General features: G+C 42.0%; 2 protein-coding genes across 6 annotated transcripts in view; one reads left to right on the forward strand and one right to left on the reverse strand.

Moving 5' to 3' along the window:
• Positions 1-22318, reverse strand: part of Dym (dymeclin) — a 257330-nt gene that overhangs the window by 194364 nt on the left and 40648 nt on the right. For all 5 annotated transcript variants that reach the window (XM_027397915.2, XM_027397914.2, XM_027397913.2 and 2 more), the window contains one exon: positions 18105-18177. In XM_027397915.2, coding sequence (XP_027253716.1) covers positions 18105-18177 — 73 coding nt within the window. The remainder of the gene's footprint in view (positions 1-18104; positions 18178-22318) is intronic.
• Positions 5068-5520, forward strand: LOC100764072 (eukaryotic translation initiation factor 1-like). The gene is given in 2 exon segments (XM_035440053.1): positions 5068-5112; positions 5115-5520. Coding segments are annotated over 2 exon segments (348 nt in total). The 3' UTR covers positions 5418-5520.

The following is a 22318-nucleotide window of genomic DNA, read 5'->3' on the forward strand; positions in this document are numbered from 1 at the left end:
GCTAGAGATACATTTTAAAAACAATAGACTGAAAGCAGGATGTTGGTGGCGCATGCCTTTAATCCCAGCACTTGGGAGGGAGGCAGAGGCAGGCTGATCTCTGTGAGTTCGAGGTCAGCCTGGTCTCCGGAGCGAGCACCAGGATAGGCTCCAAAGCTACACAGAGAAACCCTGTCTCGAAAAAACAAAACAAAACAAAACAAAACAAATAGACTGAGGCAAAAAGTCTTCCTGGTCAACTTAGCAACATCCTGTCTCAGAAGTTAGGGGGAGGAGACCATGCTAATGATACAGCTCAGTGATCGAGCACTTGACCAGCATGTAAGAGGCCCTAGGTTCAGTCCCCAGTACTGCAATGCATACATATACATACATATATACATACACACATATGAACATATACACACATGAACATATACACACATATATACACATGTACATGCATACATATACATATAACAAACATACACATGCATGCATATATACACACATACATACACCTACACATACACAAAAACTCTCTCTCTCTCATACACACACACACACACTCACACACACACACATCCCTCTTGTGGGTACAGTTCAGTGAACAGTACTTGTTCATGTTCAAGGCCTTGAGTTCAGTCTCTAATCCAGAAAAACACACACCGACAGACACACACATGAAGAAATTCTCTAACCCAGAAAAACACACACATGAAGAAATTCTCTAATCCAGAAAAACACACACAGACAGACGCACACAAGAAGAAATTTTTTTAGGAAGGAAGAAAAGAAAAAGAAAACATCTGGAAGCCACCCTCTAACTTTAAACTAGGACTAGGGATTTGGGATTGGTCAAGTGAGAACTACACAGTGTACCAGATCACATGCTTTCTGGACTTCCTTCTTGAGCTTACCTGTGCCTTTCCCCTTACCCTACTTGGAGAAACCTGAATCCACATTTCCCTTGATACTTCCTAATTCACAAACTTGTAGTAAAATAAAGTCCTTGGGAGAGGGGAGAGGAGGGTAGAGGAAGGGGAAAAGAAGGAAAAGGAGTGAAGAGAAGGGAGGTAGAGGAGGAAGGAGAGGGGAGGAAGGAGAGGGGAACAGTGGCAGCAAGACCTGACAGGTCAGTAATGCATAGCATTTAGGAGGTTAAGGCCAGAGGACCAATAGTTCAAGGTCATCCATGAACTTGAGGCTAGTCTAAGCTACATTAGATCATGTCACAACAGAGAGAGAATAAATAGTGTATCAAGGCATCTATACTCTCAGCTGCCCACATCTGTACTCTCAGCAATGGCATTTCCTTAATTACTGCTATAAATTATCTTGTGTTTATTTCTCAATTCTTTTTTCTTCTTGATACAGGGTTTCTCTATATCCCTGGCTGTCATAAACCTTGCTTTGTAAACCAGACTGGCCTTGAACTCAAAGATCCACCTGCCTCTGCTTCCCAAGCACTGGGATTAAAGGTTTGCACCACCACGCCAGGCTATTTCTCTTTCCTCAAACTGAATGAAAAATAAGCTGGACACTAACAACTCACTTTCAATGGCACAGGTGACCAGACAGGATTCTACTCACAATAATCATTAATTTAAAGGGCTCAGGCCTGTCTGGAACACATACTCACTAGTCAGTCTTGTGAGTCAATATATGGACAAGCCCAAGAGCAAATAACTAAATGAGGCCTCCTGTCACCAGCTAGCAAGGAAGTGAGACCCCAGTTCAGCAGTGCTGTAGGAAGTAAACCCTGTCAACACTCAAATGAGATTTAGAAAGCCCTCCCCCACTTGAAGCCTCAGACATCACAGCCCTGACCACAATCTCTTGACATATGAGTCAGAAGAAACAGGTTGAGCTCTACTCAGACCTCTGAGGAAATAAAAACTGCTCAATAATACTGGATGTTTAAACAGCTAATGCTTGGATCATTGTTGGGCTTTTGATTTTTGAGACTAGGGTTCATTATATAGCCTAGGTTAACTCTAAACCCACTATATACCCCAGGCTAGTCTCAAATTCACTGTAATCCTCCTGGCTTGACCCCTCAAATACTGAGATTACAGGCATGCAAACTGTGCCCAGGTAGGATCATTCTTACACAGAAATAGAGAAATGATACAGAGACACCGGTTATTTTCAGGAAGGTAAGTTGCAGGCAATCTGGGTGTAGACTGCTAAGAAACTGGTTTAATAAATGCAGGAGGTGCTTACATACATTAAGCAGCTTCTAATGCCACAGATTAGATGTTCTTTCACAGCACAAGTAAGTCAAAATGCTGTTCTGAAAGGAAAAGGGTGAGGGAAAACAAATTATATCTTTCTGACATTCGCTCCTTATATTTAAGCAAGGACACTGTTTAAACAGGGCAAACTGACTCTCCATTAACAGCTCCTGGACTTTCTCTTGCTGCCAGAGCTGCCATGAGAAAAGGACTGCTCTAGCAACCAGAAAGACCACCCCTGTACCAGCACCAGTTGTCTTCAATGTGCCACAGAAGCCTTGCCACAACTATGGCCAAGACTGCAGCCAAGTGCACTGGTTGCTGGGTACCAGGTCCCAGTCCAGGCTATTTCAGTTTAGTTTATAGTAGCTGCGCAATCACAAGTGTGATGAACCACTTTTCCCAACAGAGGAGGAGCACTTTCCCTGGTGGAGAGTCTACTGTGAGTGCTGGCAAGGCCTAGAGTGGACAAAACACAGGCTTTGATGACTGCAGAGCCAGAGACAAGGCTGGGATTGGCCCAAGCACCCCTGCTCCAGCTATGTGCCTAGGCTCACACTTTCCTATGCTATCTCTCCTGTTGCTGCATCAGGTCAATACTCTGGAGTGGTATTCCCTTGCCCACTTTCTGTAGTGCAGCCTAACCTAGTAGTAGCACGGATGGCACAGGGCAGAGCTATCACTAAGGACAGTAGTGGCAACTTTACCATTGGAAAAATAAGACTGGAAGCCTGGGGCTGGAGAGATGGCTCAGAGGTTAAGAGCACTGACTGCTCTTCCAGAGGTCCTGAGTTCCCAGCAACCACATGGTGGCTCACAACCATCCCTTATGAGATCTGGTGCCCTCTTCTGGTGTGCAGATATACATGGAAACAGAATGTTGTATACATAATAAATAAAATCTTAAAAAAAAAAAAAAAAGACTGGAAGCCTGGCACTCCAAACTTGACAGCTAAAGAACATACAGGTGGGCAGAATCCCAACAGGCCTGGCACTAGGAATCTAAATCACCCAAGGCAGTCCCTACTAAGCTCAAAAGCATCCCTAATGGCTTGACAGTTAAAGAGGTTGAGCAGTCTCAGGACCCCCGGCTGGTACCTTGTCTTCCATAACCAGCACTGCTCTTTCAAACAGCTCACTTGCCACCCACACCCAGGTCCTTAGCCTGGCTTCCAAGAACACAAAGCACAGGCTCCTGCCAGGCCACTGAAGAAGCTAGAGAGACCTTGTAGCAGCTGCTCTAAGGCTGAAGACACAGGGTGACCCCAGGTCTGATCTACCTGTAGACACCCACTGACATCCCAGATGATGTGTGGGGTGTGGGGGGATAGCTACACCTGAGTTGTCCCTGCTTAGGCCATGCCCAGTTCCTGAATAGCTCTTAATGGGCCCCAGTTCTCCACTGAATGGTGTCCCAACAGAAGACAAATCATTATCAACCGAAGGAGCACTGAACAATCCCAATACATCCTGGACAAGGAGGGAAGTAAAAGCAAAGACAAGACAGCAGAGAAGTGAAGAGAACCTAAAAGCCCTACTTGCCAAAGGGATTCCAGAAAGCTATCAAGTGTCAAGGCAAAGGGCCTTGAATATCGGCATAAGAGCTTCAATACTGCTGTCTGTCAGGAGCCAAGGTTCTGATACCGAGGCCAGCATAGGACTGCATTTGTGGGTGCTGGGATCTGAGCTCAGGTCCTCTGCACGAGCAGCAAGCATTCTTAACTGCTGAGCCATCTCCCAAGCCCTTTAGGTCTGCATTTGTAAGGCTAAGGGGATAGACACAAGATGGCATGGGACTGTAACACTAGAAGGCGCCACTTGCCATTGCTTCCACATGCCTGAAATTGCCACCTGCTGTTGTCAAACAGGAACCAGGGCTGCTAGCAACTAGCATCTTAGCTTGCCTGCCCACTACCCCATTTGAGTAGGTCAGAAGAAACCTTAGGTAGCTCAGCCCTCATAAGGAGGAGGCAAGAGAACCACTCCAAGTTTGATGCCAGCTCGGTCTGTCAGGGCTTATACTGACACTCTTTTTTTGGTTTTTTGAGACAGGGTTTCTCTGTATTGCTTTGGAGGTTGTCCCGGCACTCACTCTGTAGACCAGACTGGCCTCGAACTCACAGAGATCTGCCTGCCTCTGCCTCCTGAGTGCTGGGATTAAAGGCGTGCCCCACCAACGCCCAGCTAGCAAGACACTCTTTTAAAAACAAACAAAAAATAACAAAGACTTAACTTCTAATAGCATGTATTAGTACAGAGCAAAAGAAAAAAAATGATTGCATACAGAAAAATCTATAGCTGCTGAATTCTCTATGTAACTCAAGATGGTCTCCAGTTCATAATTCTCCTGCCTCAGGCCTCCTCTCCCACCTCACTATGATGGAATTACAGACTATGCTGACACCACTCCCAGATGGAAAGTATTTAACTACAGATTATGACCACCAGTAGCTATTCACCTTATTTAGAAGAGAGTCCCTAATTCACCCTCCAAGACCCCATGACTTGTAACAGGGCACCGTAACTTCCTATGGCTTCCATCACCTCTGTTCTTGCCTACTTGGATACCTAAGCATGTACCCAGCGCATCTGATCTTACTCCTTAAAGAACGCTCTCCCATCAGCTGTGAGACATCAGGGCTCCACCTCTGATTCTATCAAAGCTCTCCGGTGTATAAGGAGTACCAGTGTGTAAGAAACACACCCGTGGCCACAGTCACTGAGCCGCCGCCAAGGACTCAGCTGCCTCCCCCTCGAGCCCCTTCGCTTCCCGATGCTCCGTCCCCCGCCCGCCTTCTCCCGCAGCCGCCTTCCGCAGGCCATTTCGACCGAAGAAAAAGAATTGTATCCTATGTCCGCTATCCAGAACCTCCACTCTTTCGACCCCTTTGCTGATGCAAGTAAGCAAGTAAGGGTGATGACCTGCTTCCTGCTGGCACTGAGGATTATATTCATATAAGAATTCAACAGAGAAATGGCAGGAAGACCCTCACCTCTGTCCAAGGGATCGCTGATGATTACGATAAAAAGAAACTAGCGAAGGCATTTAAGAAGAAATTTGCCTGCAATGGAACTGTAATTGAGCATCCAAAATATGGAGAAGTAATTCAGCTACAGGGTGACCAGCGCAAGAACATATGGCAGTTCCTGATAGAGATTGGACTGGCTAAGGACGACCAGCTGAAGGTTCATGGGTTTTAAGTGCTTGTGACTCTCTGAAGCTTAAGTGAGGATTTCCTTGCAATGAGTAGAATTTCCCTCCTGTCCCTTGTCACAAGTTTAAAAACCTCACAGCTTGTATAATGTAACCATTTGGGGTCCACTTTTAACTTGAACTAGTGTAACTCCTTCATGCAATAAACTGAAAAGAGCCATAAAAAAAGAAAAGAAAAAGAAAAAAAGAAACACACCCATGCACCCTGGGCTAATGCACTTCCACACTATTCTTTCTGCACTGACGTTTACATCCAAGCATCATTATGCATACACTCTTCTCCTCAGCCATAGCCTGCGGCTAGAACTTATGTTCTGTTAGTTTTTTACCCTTAGCACACAAATGAGCTGACAAGAAGTAATCATGGATTTGTTGGACTGTCATCCCTAGTATGCCCACAGTTACAGAGAAAAATTAGTATTATTTTGTGTTACCAAAACAAAATTTCACTGGTGGAGAAAAAAAATTATCTCAAACTCTCAGCTTCCAAATACTATTTCATAATGCAGCACTCCATATAAAAATTCACTAGACTCCTGGGGACACAGTAACAGAACTAGTAGCAACAGCAAAAATAATTATTCTGTGAAGCAAGGCTGAGGCAAGACAGCCCATCCTCTCATTTAATCCATTTCTACCATAAATAGTAATAAAAATGACTAGAGCAGTGGTTTTCAACCTTCCTAATGCTGCAAACCTTAATACAGTTCCTCGTGTTGTGGTGGCCCCTAACCACAAATTATTTTTGTTGCTACTTCATAACTGTATTTTTGCTATTGTTATGAATCATAATGTAAATATCTTATAAGAAACCCCTGTGAAAGGGTTGTTCCACCTCTAACTGAGTCACACAACCTCAAGGCTCCACAGGTTGAGAATCACTGGACTAGTGTTTGTTTTGGATTTTTTTTTTTTTTTTTTTTTTTTTTGGTTTTGAGACAGGGTTTCTCTGTGTGGCTTTGGAGCCTATCCTGGCACTTGCTCTGGAGACCAAGCTGGCCTCGAACTCACAGAGATCCGCCTGCCTCTGACTCCGGAGTGCTGGGATTAAAGGCATCGCCACCAATGCCCGGCCTTGTTTTTGTTTTTTAACTCTGCATCAAAATAACTAGTCCAAATCTGAGTTTTTGTCACCTGGGGTAAAAATCTTTGGAGCAAACAGAAAAATTTTTTGTATAGCCATTAAAGAAACAGGATTTAAGAACACATACAGCCTAAATGCAACTGTCTACCAATTACTGCTTCCCAGTCACCATGTTTCCCACACCTCCCAAAGCTTTGAGGGTCCTCTGGGTTCGTTAATGACAAAAACCTTGCTGTGGTGGTATCTTTCTTGCACAAATAAAGCCTGTCTGGGGGGTCAGAGAATGGAGCTTGCCACTAGCTAACCATAGAGGTCTGGAGGTCTGTACAAACAGGAAGTGATATAGCTGGGCAGGAACAGGATATAAGCAGGGAGAAACAGGAAATCGAGCTGCTCTTCTCTGCTGAGATGCTTAGGAGTAAGGTATGCTGTGGCTTGCTCCTTCTCTCTGATCTCTCAGCATTTCCCTCTATATCTGACTCTGGCCATTTATTATCTAGACCAATTAAGAACTCCTTTTACATCTTGCCACTGTCCCCTTGCAACCACTCAGAAATTAGCTGATCACATGTTGGCTCTTTACTGAGAATCACAGATTTCTATGCCTACTCTTAGCTATGTTGTTGCCACAATGTCTTGAAATGGCAGCCTAACTGGACACAATAAAAATGAGCTAGTGTAAGATTTCTTCTTTATCTTTCCCATTCACTTTACTGGATAGTTAAAAGATAAAAGAGGATATTGGTCTAGACAAGGCAGCAAGTACTATTAGTAACAGCCAACTACTTTCGACTGTGTCTAAACAGATAATGAAAACTATTTAGGGATATTACCCCAAAAAGTGTGATGTTAATTGGCTGCTTATACTCACTACTTGATATTAAAACCACAGTTTGTGCTAAAGGTGAAAAAACACACTCCACCACCACAAAATATGCTGTCATTTCAAACAATTAGCAGTTGCCAGTTTGGGCATAAAGCATTGTATTTGCCACTTCAGATTGCAAGAAAAACCTGCCCTAGCCAATGAAAAGTCTTCCTAACAGTAAAGAGAGAATTATTGTGAGATAATCTTTTTGTATACTGTGAAGATGTTTTTCTGCCAAGACACCTTCTGATTGGTTTAATAAAGAGTCAAACAGCCAATAGCTAGGCAGGAGAGGATAGGCAGGACTTCTGAGAAGAGATAGGAACTCTGGGGAGAAGATAGGCAAAGTTCACCAGCTAGACATGGAAAAAGTGGGATGCACAATACTGAACAGAGGTAATGAGCCATGTGGCAGAATGTAGACTACTATAAATGGATTAATTTAAGTTTTAAAAGATAGTTGGGAAGAAGCCTAAGCTAAGGTTAAGCTTTCATAATTAATATAAGTCTCTGTGTCGTTATTTAGGAGCTGGTGGTACAAAAAAGTCTGACTACAGGAAATCTCTCTTTCTAAATTCTTTTTAATGGTCTAGGCACTTTGCCTTTCCATTTACATTTTAGAATCAAACCGCCCTCCCTCTCTCAGTGTATGTGTGTGTGTGTGTAGTATGTATGTATGTATGTATGTATGTATGTATGTATGTATGTATGTATGTAGTAGATATCCTAATACAAGTTTGGCATGGTGACACTTGCCTACAAATCCACACTAGGAGAGAAAAGGGAGAATTGTGAATTTAAACTAAGCATGAGCTACACAGTGAGTTCAAAGCCTGCCTTTAAAAAAAGTAGTAACAACAATCTCCGATACAAATGTGGTTAACTGACTCTATAGATTAACCTGCAATCTTACCTGTATTAGCTCTCAATTCATACATATACACTCACATTCAGGCCTTCTACCCATAGATCAGTGAATCACTTTACCCTCATCAGAGAAGTTTCTTCTTTCAGTGGATGGCAATTGACACAGAGAGCCAAAAACAGAAAAGCGCAGAGTGAGAAACTGTGGAGCACTCAGTATTAAATGGGATGTCTTTATTAAACCCTTCCCATCAAGATTCAGAGACCTATGTGGGAAAGGATGTTCAAACACTTGGTAGATGACTCCAAGGACACATCTTTTGGACACGATGATACTGAGACACATGGAACTCAGAGACTGTGACAGCACACACAGGACCTGCATAGGTTCAAACAAGACAAAGCCCCAGCAATGAGAAGGGGAGGCAGATATACACCCCACCCCTAACCAAGACAATGTCTGTAATTGATAAATGCTGGGAAAAGGAAAATCAGATTTCCCCAGTGGAGCATCATTGGGGATGTCAGCCACACTCCAGGGTAGGCACTGTGCTCACAAGCAGATGGCCAACACAAAACAGACTCCATGTTTGTTTGTAGTAGGCATTATTTTGTTATTTTCTGTCTTACTGGTTTTGTTTGTGCTGATTTTCATGTTTTATTTTGAGAGAAAGAACATGAAGTTAGGTAGGTAGGGAGATGGAGAACTACTGGGAGGAGCTGGGGAAGGGGAAAGAATATGATCAAAATTATGAAAAAAATTCAAATAACTAAAATAAAAGTAGTTAAATAGAAGAATAATTAAATACATGATGACCTGACATGCAACAGGATATTGTGCAATTTTTGTTTTGCTTTGTATTTCAAGACAGGGTTTCTTTTTCTTTTCTTTTCTTTCTTTTTTTTTTTTTTTTGGTTTTTCGAGACAGGGTTTTTTGGATCCTATCCTGGCACTCGCGCTGGAGACCAGGCTGGCCTCGAATTCACAGAGATCCGCCTGCCTCTGCCTCCCAAGTGCTGGGATTAAAAGCATGCGCCACCAACGCCCAGCAAGACAGGGTTTCTGCCCTGCAAGACAGGGTTTCCTCCTCTAGCTCTGTAGACCAAAGCGAATTCCAGGACAGCCAGGGATACATAGTGAGACATTATCTCACAACCTGCCCCCCACCCCACAAAAAGTATCCACCTATACAAAAAGTAAATTACTAGACACTCACCCTACCTAAACTTCTACCAGTTAATATTTGATGACATATTAAATAAAAGAATATGAAAAATGCAATCAACACCCAAGTCACATCACAGAATGTTGCAAGGACCATTCACTCAAAATTAGGAAAGCTAGATCTCTTCCTCCTCACTTCTTTATCTGCACTGCTGATTTCAACACATAGAATCTGTGGATCTCAGTTTTCTTCTTTACAAATAAGGACACTAGGCAACTCTAATGTCATTTCCTAATCTAACTGTAGATAATGCTAAAAGGAAAACAACGAACTTGAGGTAATGTTAAATTTCTATGGTAACAAAGTTTAAAATATTAATTGAGCTATCTAAAATGCCAAATCCCAAGGAAATGAGTCCAAGGGGCCAAAACTTGAAAGAAACCAAAATTCTACCATGCTGAGTGCAGTAATTTTTCAAAATTAAAAAATGTTTTATGCCACCAGATCTTTCTTGTTTTGAAGTCCTTGTATAATCTACAGAAGATTTTCATTACATGACTGCCAAAGCCAAGTCAACTTTGGAGAGACGAAGGGCTGCTTTGGCTGCCATGTTTTCCCAAGAACTTTCCACCATCTGGTCTGGAAATGTCCTAGAACAAACTACTGTTGGAGCAAGTTACTAATTTCATGTGACTAAAATGAAGACAGGAGCCATGACCTTGCACTGCTCTGCTAGGGCAGAGTGGGACACTTGGACAAAGACAAAAGCTGCCATGAAATGGTGTTAGTGTTGGCAAAGGGCAAAGTTACTGAACACAGAAGGAAAAAACATGCTCCTTTGACATACTGTTGGTAAGAAACCTGATGGTACCGTAAATGGAACATAAATTTAATAAAAACAGCTGACAAGATCAAATGATTAAGATAAAAACGTAGAAATAGCTATTTGAGCCAACATGGATGTTCTAAAAGGAGAGAATAAAAAGTGGTATTTCATATTTCAGATGCTGGTGTGCTGGTAACACTTTGTGCCAGGGATTAAACCCAGGGTCATCTCTCTTATTAAGTGTATGCTCTACCACGAACTAAGTCTCCAGAGCCTATGTAACAGTCTGATCTGGAGTCAGGTCTAGCCTGGTTTCACAACTGCCATTCACTACTTTCACCAACCACCTTAGATATCATCTCTGTCCCACATAAAAATTTAGGGGGTAAGCCTCAGAAACACAAACATTTATTCTACAATTTTTACAGTTTTTCAAAGAACTAGTACTATATATATGTAACTCCATCAAATGCTTAAAATACAGCCACCAATCATCTTGAAACAAAGTTCAACACACACACAACAGGAGATACTAGCTGACTTTGTAGGCATCTGTCTATAAACACATTGTTCAGAAAGCTGAGGCAGGAGGATCACAAATTCTAGGCCAGGCTAAGCCACAGAGTGAGACATGGTCTTATAGGAAACAAATAGGATGAGGTAAGAGATCTCAACCTCACTGTTACAACAAATTGCAGAGGCACACCAATTGGCCAGTGTCACTTCTACTTCTGACTTGTGGAACTGAAAAGAGTAATTTCCTGGAAAGTCTCCTCTCTTTGATTTTTAATTGGCTCATAAAGTTCAGACAGACTCATGGGATATGGTAATATTTTGACATGTACATAATGTGTAAAGATCAAATGATTACTGCATCACCTCAGACATTTATTATTTCCTAGAAACATTAAGAATCCCTCTTTCATGCTATGCTAAAGAACACTAGGATAGACCACTGTATATTTTCACTCCTTAACCTATCCTTCTTCACTCTTCCCTGCCCTCTCCCTCCCAGCCTCTGGTAATCACTACTCTCTAATTTTTTTAAAGCTTTATTTATTTACTATATATAGAGTGCTCTGTCTGCATGTATGCCTGCATGCTAGAAGAAGGCACCAGATCTCATTATAGATGGTTGTGAACCACCATGTGGTTGCTGGGAATTGAACTCAGGACCTCTGGGAGATCTGCCAGTGCTCTTAACCTCTGAGCCTTCTCTCTAGCCCCACTACTCTCTAAGTCGATAAGAGTAATTTAAGAATAATAATTTAAACAGCAAAAAGGTACAGCAAGGAGGCAGAAGGAAAGAGAGTCATCTGGGCAGACATAAATAAAAAGTTCCGTGAATTAAGAAACCAGAGTGTACATTCCCATTAGTATACATAAAATCCATGTCCTCTGCAAGAACAGCCAGTGCTCTTAACCACTGAGCCATAAACCTGTAATAAAAAATGTTTTTTTAAAAAAAGCTATTGCAACCTTTTAATACACAATACTATCTGGTATATGAAAATTCTATAATCTTAAGTTCAATGCTTATAATGTCTTAAATTCCCAATACATCCAGAAAGCCAAGCTAGATTTTAATGTGTAGTAGTTAAAACTCAAATGCTGGCCTCCTTAAACCAGTCCCTGCTCTCCACTGGAGCTGGCTTTGAAAAAAAAATATTTGTGAATCAGCATGCAGGGCTGATTGTTCCCAGAGTTATGTCCTTCACCCCCAACCATGGGCATCTCAATGCCTTCATTCTCACTGACAACTGGAGACTTCATGAGGGAACAACTTACAAGTCAGGTATGGCAGCACATGCCTTTAATCCCAGCAACTGAAAGGCAGAAGTGAGTGAACCTCTTTGAATTCAAGACTAGCCTGGTCTACACAACAGTTTCAGGCTAGCCAGGGCTACACAGTAAGAACCTGTCTCAAAAACAAAGAAACCCATCTATTACTTTCACTGTCAGCAGAAAACATCTCCCATACTCAGATTTCCATAATGTAATATCTAAAGACTATGGTCTGAATAAATGTGCTTTTAAATCTATTACGTTTCAGAAATCTTGTTGATGTACTGGATTTTACAATCTAGATGATCATATTCAAACCCCCTTAAATTCCAAAGTGGTGTTAAGAGGAAAAGCCCTACATTTTCTGTTGCTGGAATCTGAAACACAACTGAAGTTTTGTCCTCTAACATTCGTGACTTTCAAACAACACAGCTTTTCCAGCCATAATTTTCTAGACTTGCTATAATCAGTCTAACGTACCCTGGATTCTACAAATATATATTCAGTCCTGAGAGGACACTACCCAGATCCTTTTTGCTTCTTCAAAGGCCTGGCCTAGCCATTGTGAATCACCATGTCTCTGTTACAGTCTGGATATGAGATATCTCCGAGGGTCCACCCTAACCAAGGAGCCAGTGACAGCCAGTGATTGCTGTTGGGCGAGGAAAAGTCAGTTTTCTTCAATGGTGTGACATTTGGAATATATACATACTCCAAGGCAGCCACATGGCCCAGGAGCAGTTGGCTGGCACAAACTGAATCTCATGGGTTTTACTTTTGATTATTATTATCATTATTACTATTATTATTATTATTATTATTATTATTATTGAAAGGGAAAACATGGATTGGTAGAGAGGTGGAAAGGATATCTAGGAAAGTTGGAGGAGAAGAATGACTATATCAAAGGATATTATGCAAAATTCCCAAAGAATAAATGAAAACCTTTTTAAAAGGATGACTTCTAAGTTATTTTATTAGCATAATTAAGCCACTAGTTCTTGCTATATTATCACAAACTTGCTGACAAAATGTTCATCCTTAATGAAAACATTTTTTAAAAATTCCAGAGTTCACTGCAATGAATTTCTACAGAACTTATCTAAATGTTCAGCTGATGCCCTGGGAGGTAGGATGGGCCATGTGAACTCTAGGAATGCACTCACTCTCTCATTAAGGTATTTCCCTAGTTCCCTTTTGGTTTTTATTTTGAGAGGAGATCTCAGTAAATCCTTCCAGCTGGCCTTGAACTTAACCTGTACCCTAGGCAAGTCTTGAACTTGAGATCCTCCTGCTTCGGCCTCCTGACTAGGGACTGGACCACCAGGCTTAGCCTGATCCTGATCCTGTTTATAATAAAGAATCATTTATTAGTTTACACAAACCACTCAGGTGTTGCAGGCAGGAGATTCAGAAGTTTAAGGTCATCCTTGGCTACACAGTAAGTTAGAGCTACTTTAGGGTACACAAGAGCTGTTGGGAGAGGGTGAGTTAAATTATAGACATCTAAATAAGTAAGTGCTATACATGTACACACATACATAATGTACATAAGTATGCTATTCGAGGTAATCACTTTGCTTTCAATTTTAACAGAATGATTTAATAGAGTCTCATAAGAAAAAATTTCAGCTAGTTTGAAATTACATGGCTACTAAAATTAGATTTCTAATGATTCTCTTGCTAATTCAACACAGGTAAGCCAATCGCAACTGCAAAGCATTACAGCTAGACAGAAGATGCTCAGGAGTGAAGAGCTCTTCCTGTTTTCATCTTAACATCCACCTTAAGTTACAAGCTGGTCTCAATCTCAGATGCTGCAGTGCGGTTGGAGTAGATGAAGCACTTAGAGGGTAGTTGCTTTCTCATGGCAACTGTAACCAAGACAAACTTTCTTGGAAGATGGAGTTCCAAGGACATTAAATCATAAGAAACTGTTTCAGCAGCTGGTTAGAGCTGAGTATACACAACACAAGACATCTGGCTGCCTGCGCATTTTCAGTTCATTTAAAAAGTATAAACACATTAAAACACTGAATGTTTGATATATTGCAACACTGTCTGCTTGCTCCGCTACACAGCTGTTCCATTCACTGTATTCACAGCCTATTTATTATCTAAACATATTTACTACTTCCATCTTTCTAACTTCAACAAAATATGATCAATAAAGGCCAAAAGACCGTATACATTCAATTGTTGAAAATGCATGTTATTAAAAGCCTAATTTTTTGCTTGTTTCAGACTGAGTCTCACTATGTAGCCTAGGCTGGTCTGGAACTCATTATGTAGCTCAGGCTGTCCACTAATTCAACATCTTCTTGCCTTAGCCTCCCAAGTGCTAGGTATACGTCACCAGACCTGGTAAAAGTATAATTTTAGAAAGTAAATCGGAAACATAAAAAAACATCTAGTTTAATATGATTAGAAAAGAGCAGGCAATATATGGGTTCTCTACCCCATTCTGATTATCTATAACAGAAGCCTAACTGCAGTGGCTTAACCATGACAGGAATTTGTTTTTCTCATGTAAGAAGAAATAAAGATAAGAGACACTGAGCACTCATAGCAATCTTGTAATATCACTAATAGCCCTTGTTCCTGGGACAGTAGTCTTTGCAAGTGACACTCTTAGCCATAGTTCAGTACTGTCTGAGCACTGCCGCCATATTCCAAGTAGGAAGAAGACAGTGACAAAACAAAGGACTTGAAATCCACGTGATCTGTGAGGTGACTACACCTGCTCATGTATCACTGCAAGGGCCCAAATCATGGGACATGGCTACAGAGTTATTGGCGTATCTGGAAACTGTAAGCTGGGCTTACACTGCCATCCTGAGCAACAGTAAAATCCTATTCAAAACAGAGGATCAGCAGACTTGTGAACAACTCTGTGTATCACAATGCATTTTGGTGGGAAGCTAGCCTCCATGTCCTTCCCTGGCAGGTGACTCTACTTGTCTCAGCTCACCTGCTAGGCTGCAGAAGTGAACATCAAAGCAAGACAAGGCACAATGCATCTCACCTCTCCATCTCTAATAAAAGTATGGATTCATGTACAATATCCCCAGGAGCTTATTTGTTCACAAATACTTGTCTTTTCTTTCCAAACCAGAGGCAAATAGCCTGTTTCTGACCACATCCCTCCGTGTTTTGATACTTTGCAATGATAAACCTGAAGAACTTCTTTATTAAAAACTAATCCCTTTACATGACTGGAAACATAGGTCAGCTGGTAGGGTGCATGCTTAGCATACCTGATTCAGTTTCCAGCACCATACATGCAGGCAAAACACCCATACATATAAAATAAAAATAAATCTTCTTTTTATAAAGTTCAAAGTCCTCTTCAGCTACACAGTGAGTTCAAGGACAGCCTGAGATACAGAAGACCCTGTCTAATAAATAAATCTTATTCCTTTAAAATATGTTCTCTGGGACCACAGAGACAGATCAGGTGATGGTGCTTACCACTAAGCCTGACAACCTGAGTTCAATCCTCAGCACCACATGGTAGAAGGAGACATCTTATTCCCACAGTTATCCTCTGACTTCCACACATGTGCTATGACACATATATGCCCATACACATGGATGCATGAGCATGTGCATGTACACACACAATAAATAAGTGGATACATGTATTTTAAAATGCAATAAATGACACATTCTCATCCCAGCTACTCAGATGAGGTCAGAGAACTGAGATTTGGCACCAGCAAAGCCAACATAACAGATTTTGTCTTAGCTGGGTGGTAGTGGTGACTGCACACACCTTAAATCCCAGTACTGGGAGGCAGAGACAGGTGGATCTCTGTGAGTTTGAGGCGGTCTGGTCTACAGAGTGAGTTCCAGGACAGCCAGGGCTACATGGATAAAGTCTGTCTCAAAAAACAAAAACAACAACAAAAAAGAGATTTTTGTCTTAAATATAAGTCAACCAATTCTGTAAATTCTCAAAAGTAATGAAATTGGTTCTTCAGGGACAGAAGAATGTCACAGGTATTACAAAGATTCATAGCCTTCCAAAGGACCATAGTACATAAATAGGTAGTCAGCATATGATAAAAGGCAATGATGAAAGAAATGCCTAACAAGGATTCTGATCAGCACGGGAGTTTTGACCTGCTCCGTTTCCCACCTGGGCCGGTTCACCCCTCCTTAGGCAACCTGGTGGCTCCCCGCTCCCGGGAGGTCACCATATTGATGCCGAACTTAGTGCGGACACCCGATCGGCATAGCGCACTACAGCCCAGAACTCCTGGACTCAAGCGATCCTCCTGTCTCAGCCTCCCGAGTAGCTGGGACTACAGGCGTGCGCCACCGCGCCCGGCCTAACAAGGATTCTGAATGAGCATCCGTTATGAAGAGGGTGAGAAGCAATGGATCATAATAAATAGACATTTTTATACACATAGGAACTGTGCTGATCAAAACCCAATTACAGCAGCATAAACAAATAAGGGTCTATTTTTGTCATATGAGAAGTCCAGGGTGAGAGAGGGGGAATGGCAGTTGTTGACTTTGGTTCAGCAGCTCAATGACATCAAAGCAAAATTTCTATGAGACAACTGGCTCATGGTGCCAGGATGGGCATGCAACTCCAGAGACCTTGTCTGCATTCCAGGACACAGGAAAAAGCTGTCAGGAGGAAAACCATACACTTCTTCATTGAGTAAGTTCCCTGGGAAGATCTTTACTTGGGAGTCTCCCTGTGGGACCTCCCCAACTACATCTCAATGAAACACACCGAGCTTCAAAGAACACTAGAAAGAGATCTGTACTCTTTAAAACAGACCCAAAACATAACCAAGAAACCAGGGGAAAAGAGAACACCCTGCTCTGAGGTCAGTTCGCTTTCCTTACCACACAGACTAGATTCAACTTGCTTCTCTCAGACTGTTCACATTGACCCTTGCAATCTCTCCTTACTGAGTTAATGTAATTCTGGGTCAACCATCCGTTAACAGTACTGAAGGATTTACTCATTCTCCCTTAACATGAAATTTGTGTTTGATGGGTGGTTTGAATGAGAATGCCCCCCATAACCTCATATACATCTGAGTGCTTTGTTCCCAGTTGCTGGAACTGTTTGGGAAGGGTTAGGAAATGTGGTCTTGTTGGAAGAGATAGATGTGTTGCTGGGAGCGAGGTTTGAGTTTTCAAAAGCCCAGTAAGCTTTCTCTCTACCTGGTGGTTGTTGTCTCAACAATACGTGAGCTCTCAGCTCCTGATCCAGAACCCTGCCTGTCTGCCTACCTACTTCCATGCTCCCTGACAGGATGGTCATGGACTCCACTAATGTCTGCTATCCTGACCCCAAAATTAAGTGTTTTTCCCCTCAATACATTGCCTTGCCCATGGTGTTTTGTCACAGCAATAGAAAAGTAAGCAAGACAGGTAGACACAGTCTACATATTACCAGTGAAAAAAGATTAAAAAGAGTTACATAGGTGTATAATCCTTAAACAGTATACCAAAACTCACCAGCTCTTCAACATAAAGCTTGGGAAAACAGTTAGTAGGTCCTGGATTAGGATCCTCAGCACCCTCATCAAATCCTAATAAGGTGTCACATGCCTGCAACCCCAGTACTGGTACAGATCCCTGGGGCTTGCTGGCCAACCAGTATAGCTGAGACTAAGAAGTTTGGGTTCCTTAAAAGACACTGTCTCAGAAAATAAGGGAGCTAGGCATAGTGGTACACACCTCTAATTCTAGCACTAGGGAGGCAGAGGCAGGCAGATAGATCTCTGTGAGTTCAAGGCCAGCCTGGTTTACATAGGGAGCTCTAAGCTAACCAGAGTTACCTGGTGAGACTCTGTCTCAAGAAAGAAAAAAACAAAAGAAGGGGAAGGGAAAGTGATTGAGGAAGTCACCCAACATTGACTACTGGCCTCTGCACATGACACATACACACATACATACATACATACATACATACACACACACACACACACACACACACACACACACACACACACACACACACACACACACACACACACACCCCTCTTCCACACAGTCAATTATCATTTTCATTATACAATGAAGATAAAGCCTGGCTTAGGCAGAACTTACAAGAGTGGAGTGTCAGTGATTAACTGCACCAAGCTGCAGAGCAATTCTTCCAAAAGATCTTCAGAGTGAGAACCTAGTAAGACACATAAAACTTTGTTTTGACAAGGTAGACAACAGATAAAATTACTTAGATGGAAAGTTTGCATTTCCATTAAGTAAAAAGCTTATTATTACATATACTCAAACAGTATTTTGACCTCTGAATCCAGATTATGAGCAAGTCAACACCTAATACAACCTTAATAACACAGCATAAGGATTTTTCCTTTTGTATTATTGCTGTGTGTGCGCATGCCACAGCACATGTGTGAAAGTCAGAGAACAATTCCCTAGCGTTGATTTTCTCCTTCCACCTTTATGTAAGTTTCAGGGTCATCAGGCATGCATAGCAGTTTGCTCAACTTGTTTTCCTTTTGAGGTTGGGTCTCACTATGTAGGCCTTAACTGGCAAGCCGCTTGCCTCAGCCTCCCCCAAATTCTGAGATTACAAGTATACACTGCCACCACACCCTAGCAACCTGAAAACACCTTAAGGCTCCTACAGGCCTTGAACTCAGAGACCTGCCTGCCTCTGCCTCCCAAGTACCGGGATTAAAGATGTGTGCCATCACCACCAGGCTTAATTTTCAAATTTTTTATACTTCAAACTGTCTTTTGATGGATTTGTATATTAAAATCAAATGCGTAAAGTACTTTTTTAAAAAGACACCTTACCTGGTTGACTTGAAGCAAAGATATTTAGACCTGTACCCCCTCCCCATCATATTCATATGACCTTGCCTTTGACCTTGCTGAACCTCAAGGCACCTCTTCTGAACCTCTGGTGAGCCACAGATGACAGAATGAATCCCGACATCCCGACAAGAAGCTAACCACCCTCCTTTCATATAAGAGCCAAAGATGAGACGGCTTTCACGATCAGAGGATCAGTTAAGTGTCAAGGACAAGATGCAAACTCTCATAGCTAAGGGACCTCCAAATTGCTCAGGCCTTGTGACTTCTGGTTTTGGACACTAGTGGCATCTGCTCCTTCAGGAAATGATGCCCTCTGTTCCTGTGGTCTTAGTTCTGACCAGGTTCTTTCCTTCTTTCTCCCAGCACTCCTCCAGAACACCTCACGAGGCCTTCCCTGGGCTGTCTTCTCACCCTTTACTCATGCAAGCTCTAACCAGGCTGGACTCTGATCAGTTCCCAAATCAGACAAGACCTAGAACAATCAGAGAGACTCTAGCCAATTGTCTACTGGGTGTGTCCACTGAGATGAGTGACCAGTACATCAAACTCAATGTGTTCAAAAATGAACTAAATATTTCTAATACTTCACTTGCTTCTCTCTTTTTTACTTTACGTGCATGGGTATTTTGCCTGCACATGTATGGGCACCATATGTGTGTCTGGTTCACATGGAGAGCCCAGGAGAGGAAGCTTGGTCCCCTGAAACTGGAGTATGGTTGTAAACTGTCACGTGGGTGTTGGGAATCAAACATAGGTCCTCTGGAAGAGCAGCCAGTGCTCTTGACCACTGAGTCATCTCTCTAACCCCATTTGTTCTTTCTTATTTTCATTTTTGACTGCATCAGGAGCCCAGTGCTAAAACACAGACTTATTAACCCTTTTGTAACCAACTGATTTCTGAGTCCTCCTGACCACACAGTTCACCTCTCTGATACAGTCTTTTTGATTGTGAGTCAGGATCTCACTATGTAGCATTGGATATCCTTGAACTGGAGTTCCACCCACCTTGGCCTGGCACTGAAGGTGCACACCACCATACCCAGCTACCTGCCACTGCCACTGCCTCATGACCCAGAAGCTCTTTCTGTCATGTTTTTGTTCATCATTTCATCAACTCAGGTCAGTGAAGTAAGTTCACCACATTCAAACTCCCTCTTACACATCCTCTAAGCCCTCTGGTGTAGCATTTATCCTTCAATTTTTGCCCTAACTCCAGGTTGCTATTAGAGGTAACTAACTGAACTCCTTCCTTTCACTTTTTGGCTTAGGTCATTTTTGTTACTTTGAGCTAATTATTATGTATCAAAAAATGGAAATCCTCACTGATCATTAGAAGCAAAGTGGTAAGAAAACACATATGGACCTTCATTAAAGGAATGGCTGGACGCTGGAGAGATGCTCAGTAGTTAGCAGCTCTGGCTGCTCTTGCAGAGGACCCAGGTTCAGTTTCCAGCATCCACAAGGGCATTCACAGCCGTCTAATTCCAGTTCCAGGGGATCCATCACCCTCTCTGACCTCTGCAGGCACCAAGTATGCACATGGTGAAAGCGCATGCGTGCACACACGCATACACACACACACACACACACACACACACACACACACACGAATATATACAGCAGACAGAACACTCATATACATGGACTAAAAATAAATCTTTTTAAAAAAACAAGATTTTAAAAAAGGAATGGTAAAATAGAGAATTAATTGTTGTTGTTCTCTCGACATTCAGAAGGTCAGTGCCAATTTCTCAGTGCTGCCCAAAGTACACCATGCCAAAGACAAATACTAAGACCTTAATCAAAAACAGAGGCATACTTCAAACACAGTTTACAGTGCCTGAAAACCAGAACAAACTGATTTCTCCAATATAGAACACACAAGCAGGGCATGGTGGTACACAGCTGTAAGCCTAGCACATGGAAGGCTGAGTTCAAGGCCATCCTGACTATAAAGTAAGTGCCAATGAAGCATATGGCAAGACCCCAACTCAACACAAAAACAAACAAACAAAAAAAAACTAGATTTTTTTATACACCTATATTCAGAAAATCTTGGTGGACTCTATGTTGTTGCCTATTTTCATTGGAGTTACTCTAAGGTATTAAATGCTTTCTAATTAGTATTCTAAATGCTATTATAAATTAATCACAAAAAGAAAGACAAATGAACTCATTCCTTTCTAAAAATAAAATGGACCTTTATATTTATGCAATATTTATGAGCTGTGTGATGGGGGAAGTACTTCTATGTATGTTTATCTTATTGATTGTTAAATAAAATACTGTTTGGCCAACAAGTAAACGGGACTAGGAGTCAAAGAAGATTCTAGAAAATGTAGTAGAGAAGTGTGATCCAGGCAAGAAGTGACATAGCAAGGAGACTCATATTTAAGCGAAAGAAAAACAGAAAGCGTCCCTCTTTCCCGTTCACCTCCTCCAGCAGAACAATGTGATCTATTGACAAGGAGGGATGCCAATAAGGCGTCCGATAAGATAAGTCTTATAAAATATATAGATTTATGATAGTTAAGACTGAGCTAACAGATGAGAATCCTAGTCATTGGCCAAGCAGCATTAAACCTAATACAAGTTTCTGTGTATTCATTTGGGCCTAACTCGGGCAGGCGGTTGGCGTAAAGCACACACATGGCGGTGGGACTCAGGCAGCTTATGACGGAAAGATTTATCATAACAGCTGTCTTCTATGCCACTCCAGCTACACAGTGCTTCTGGCTATCTGCAACACTGTGCTCAAACAGGCAGCACACAGTAAGTCTCAGGTGTGCTTACAGTAAAAACTTAAATGATTTTGTACCCAAGGGTTCCCAAGACAGCACCTGTTGTTACAAAGATTGGGCAACTCAGGAGCCCCAGAGGTTGATTTTTCTGCAAAGACTAATTCAAGTTTGTATGTTTTCAGGGTCTGAGACAGTGCCGGATGCAGAGAACAGGCTGGCTGCCCTGGTATTCCAACCTTCCAAGTTATACCTTTCCATTGTTGGATTTGTTTGTTTACTTACTTACATTTGCATCACTTACATATAAATAATGAAATTACACCATTAAATTTTATATTAAGATTCTTAAAACAGTAGTCCTCACTATACAATGCCAGGACTCCCTGGTGCCAGTCTCAGGGGACTAGTTCAAGCAGAGAAAAGTGAGACCCTGCTGCCAGGGCAGCCAGAGCTCTTCAGCTCAAGGCAAAACCAAGGCTAGTTCCATAAGAGAAAGATTCACCTCCATGGAGCTTAGCAGTCAAAACACCATTGGCTTCAAGGGTACTGCCTAAGAGTTCAAAACACTTCAAGGCAGAGAATGGGAAGGAAGTGGTTGTGTTAGAGGAACAGCTGGGCATTTGAAGTCTGTTTCTACAGAATCTCCTGTCTCACATTCTATTTCCTTTGTTTACTCTGCTCTCTTCCACCTTCTCCATCCACTATTTAGGTTCCATTTACCTCCAGTGAGCAAAGGCT

Source organism: Cricetulus griseus, chromosome 2 (genome assembly GCF_003668045.3).
Source record: "Cricetulus griseus strain 17A/GY chromosome 2, alternate assembly CriGri-PICRH-1.0, whole genome shotgun sequence".
NCBI classification, from domain to species: Eukaryota; Metazoa; Chordata; class Mammalia; order Rodentia; family Cricetidae; genus Cricetulus; species Cricetulus griseus.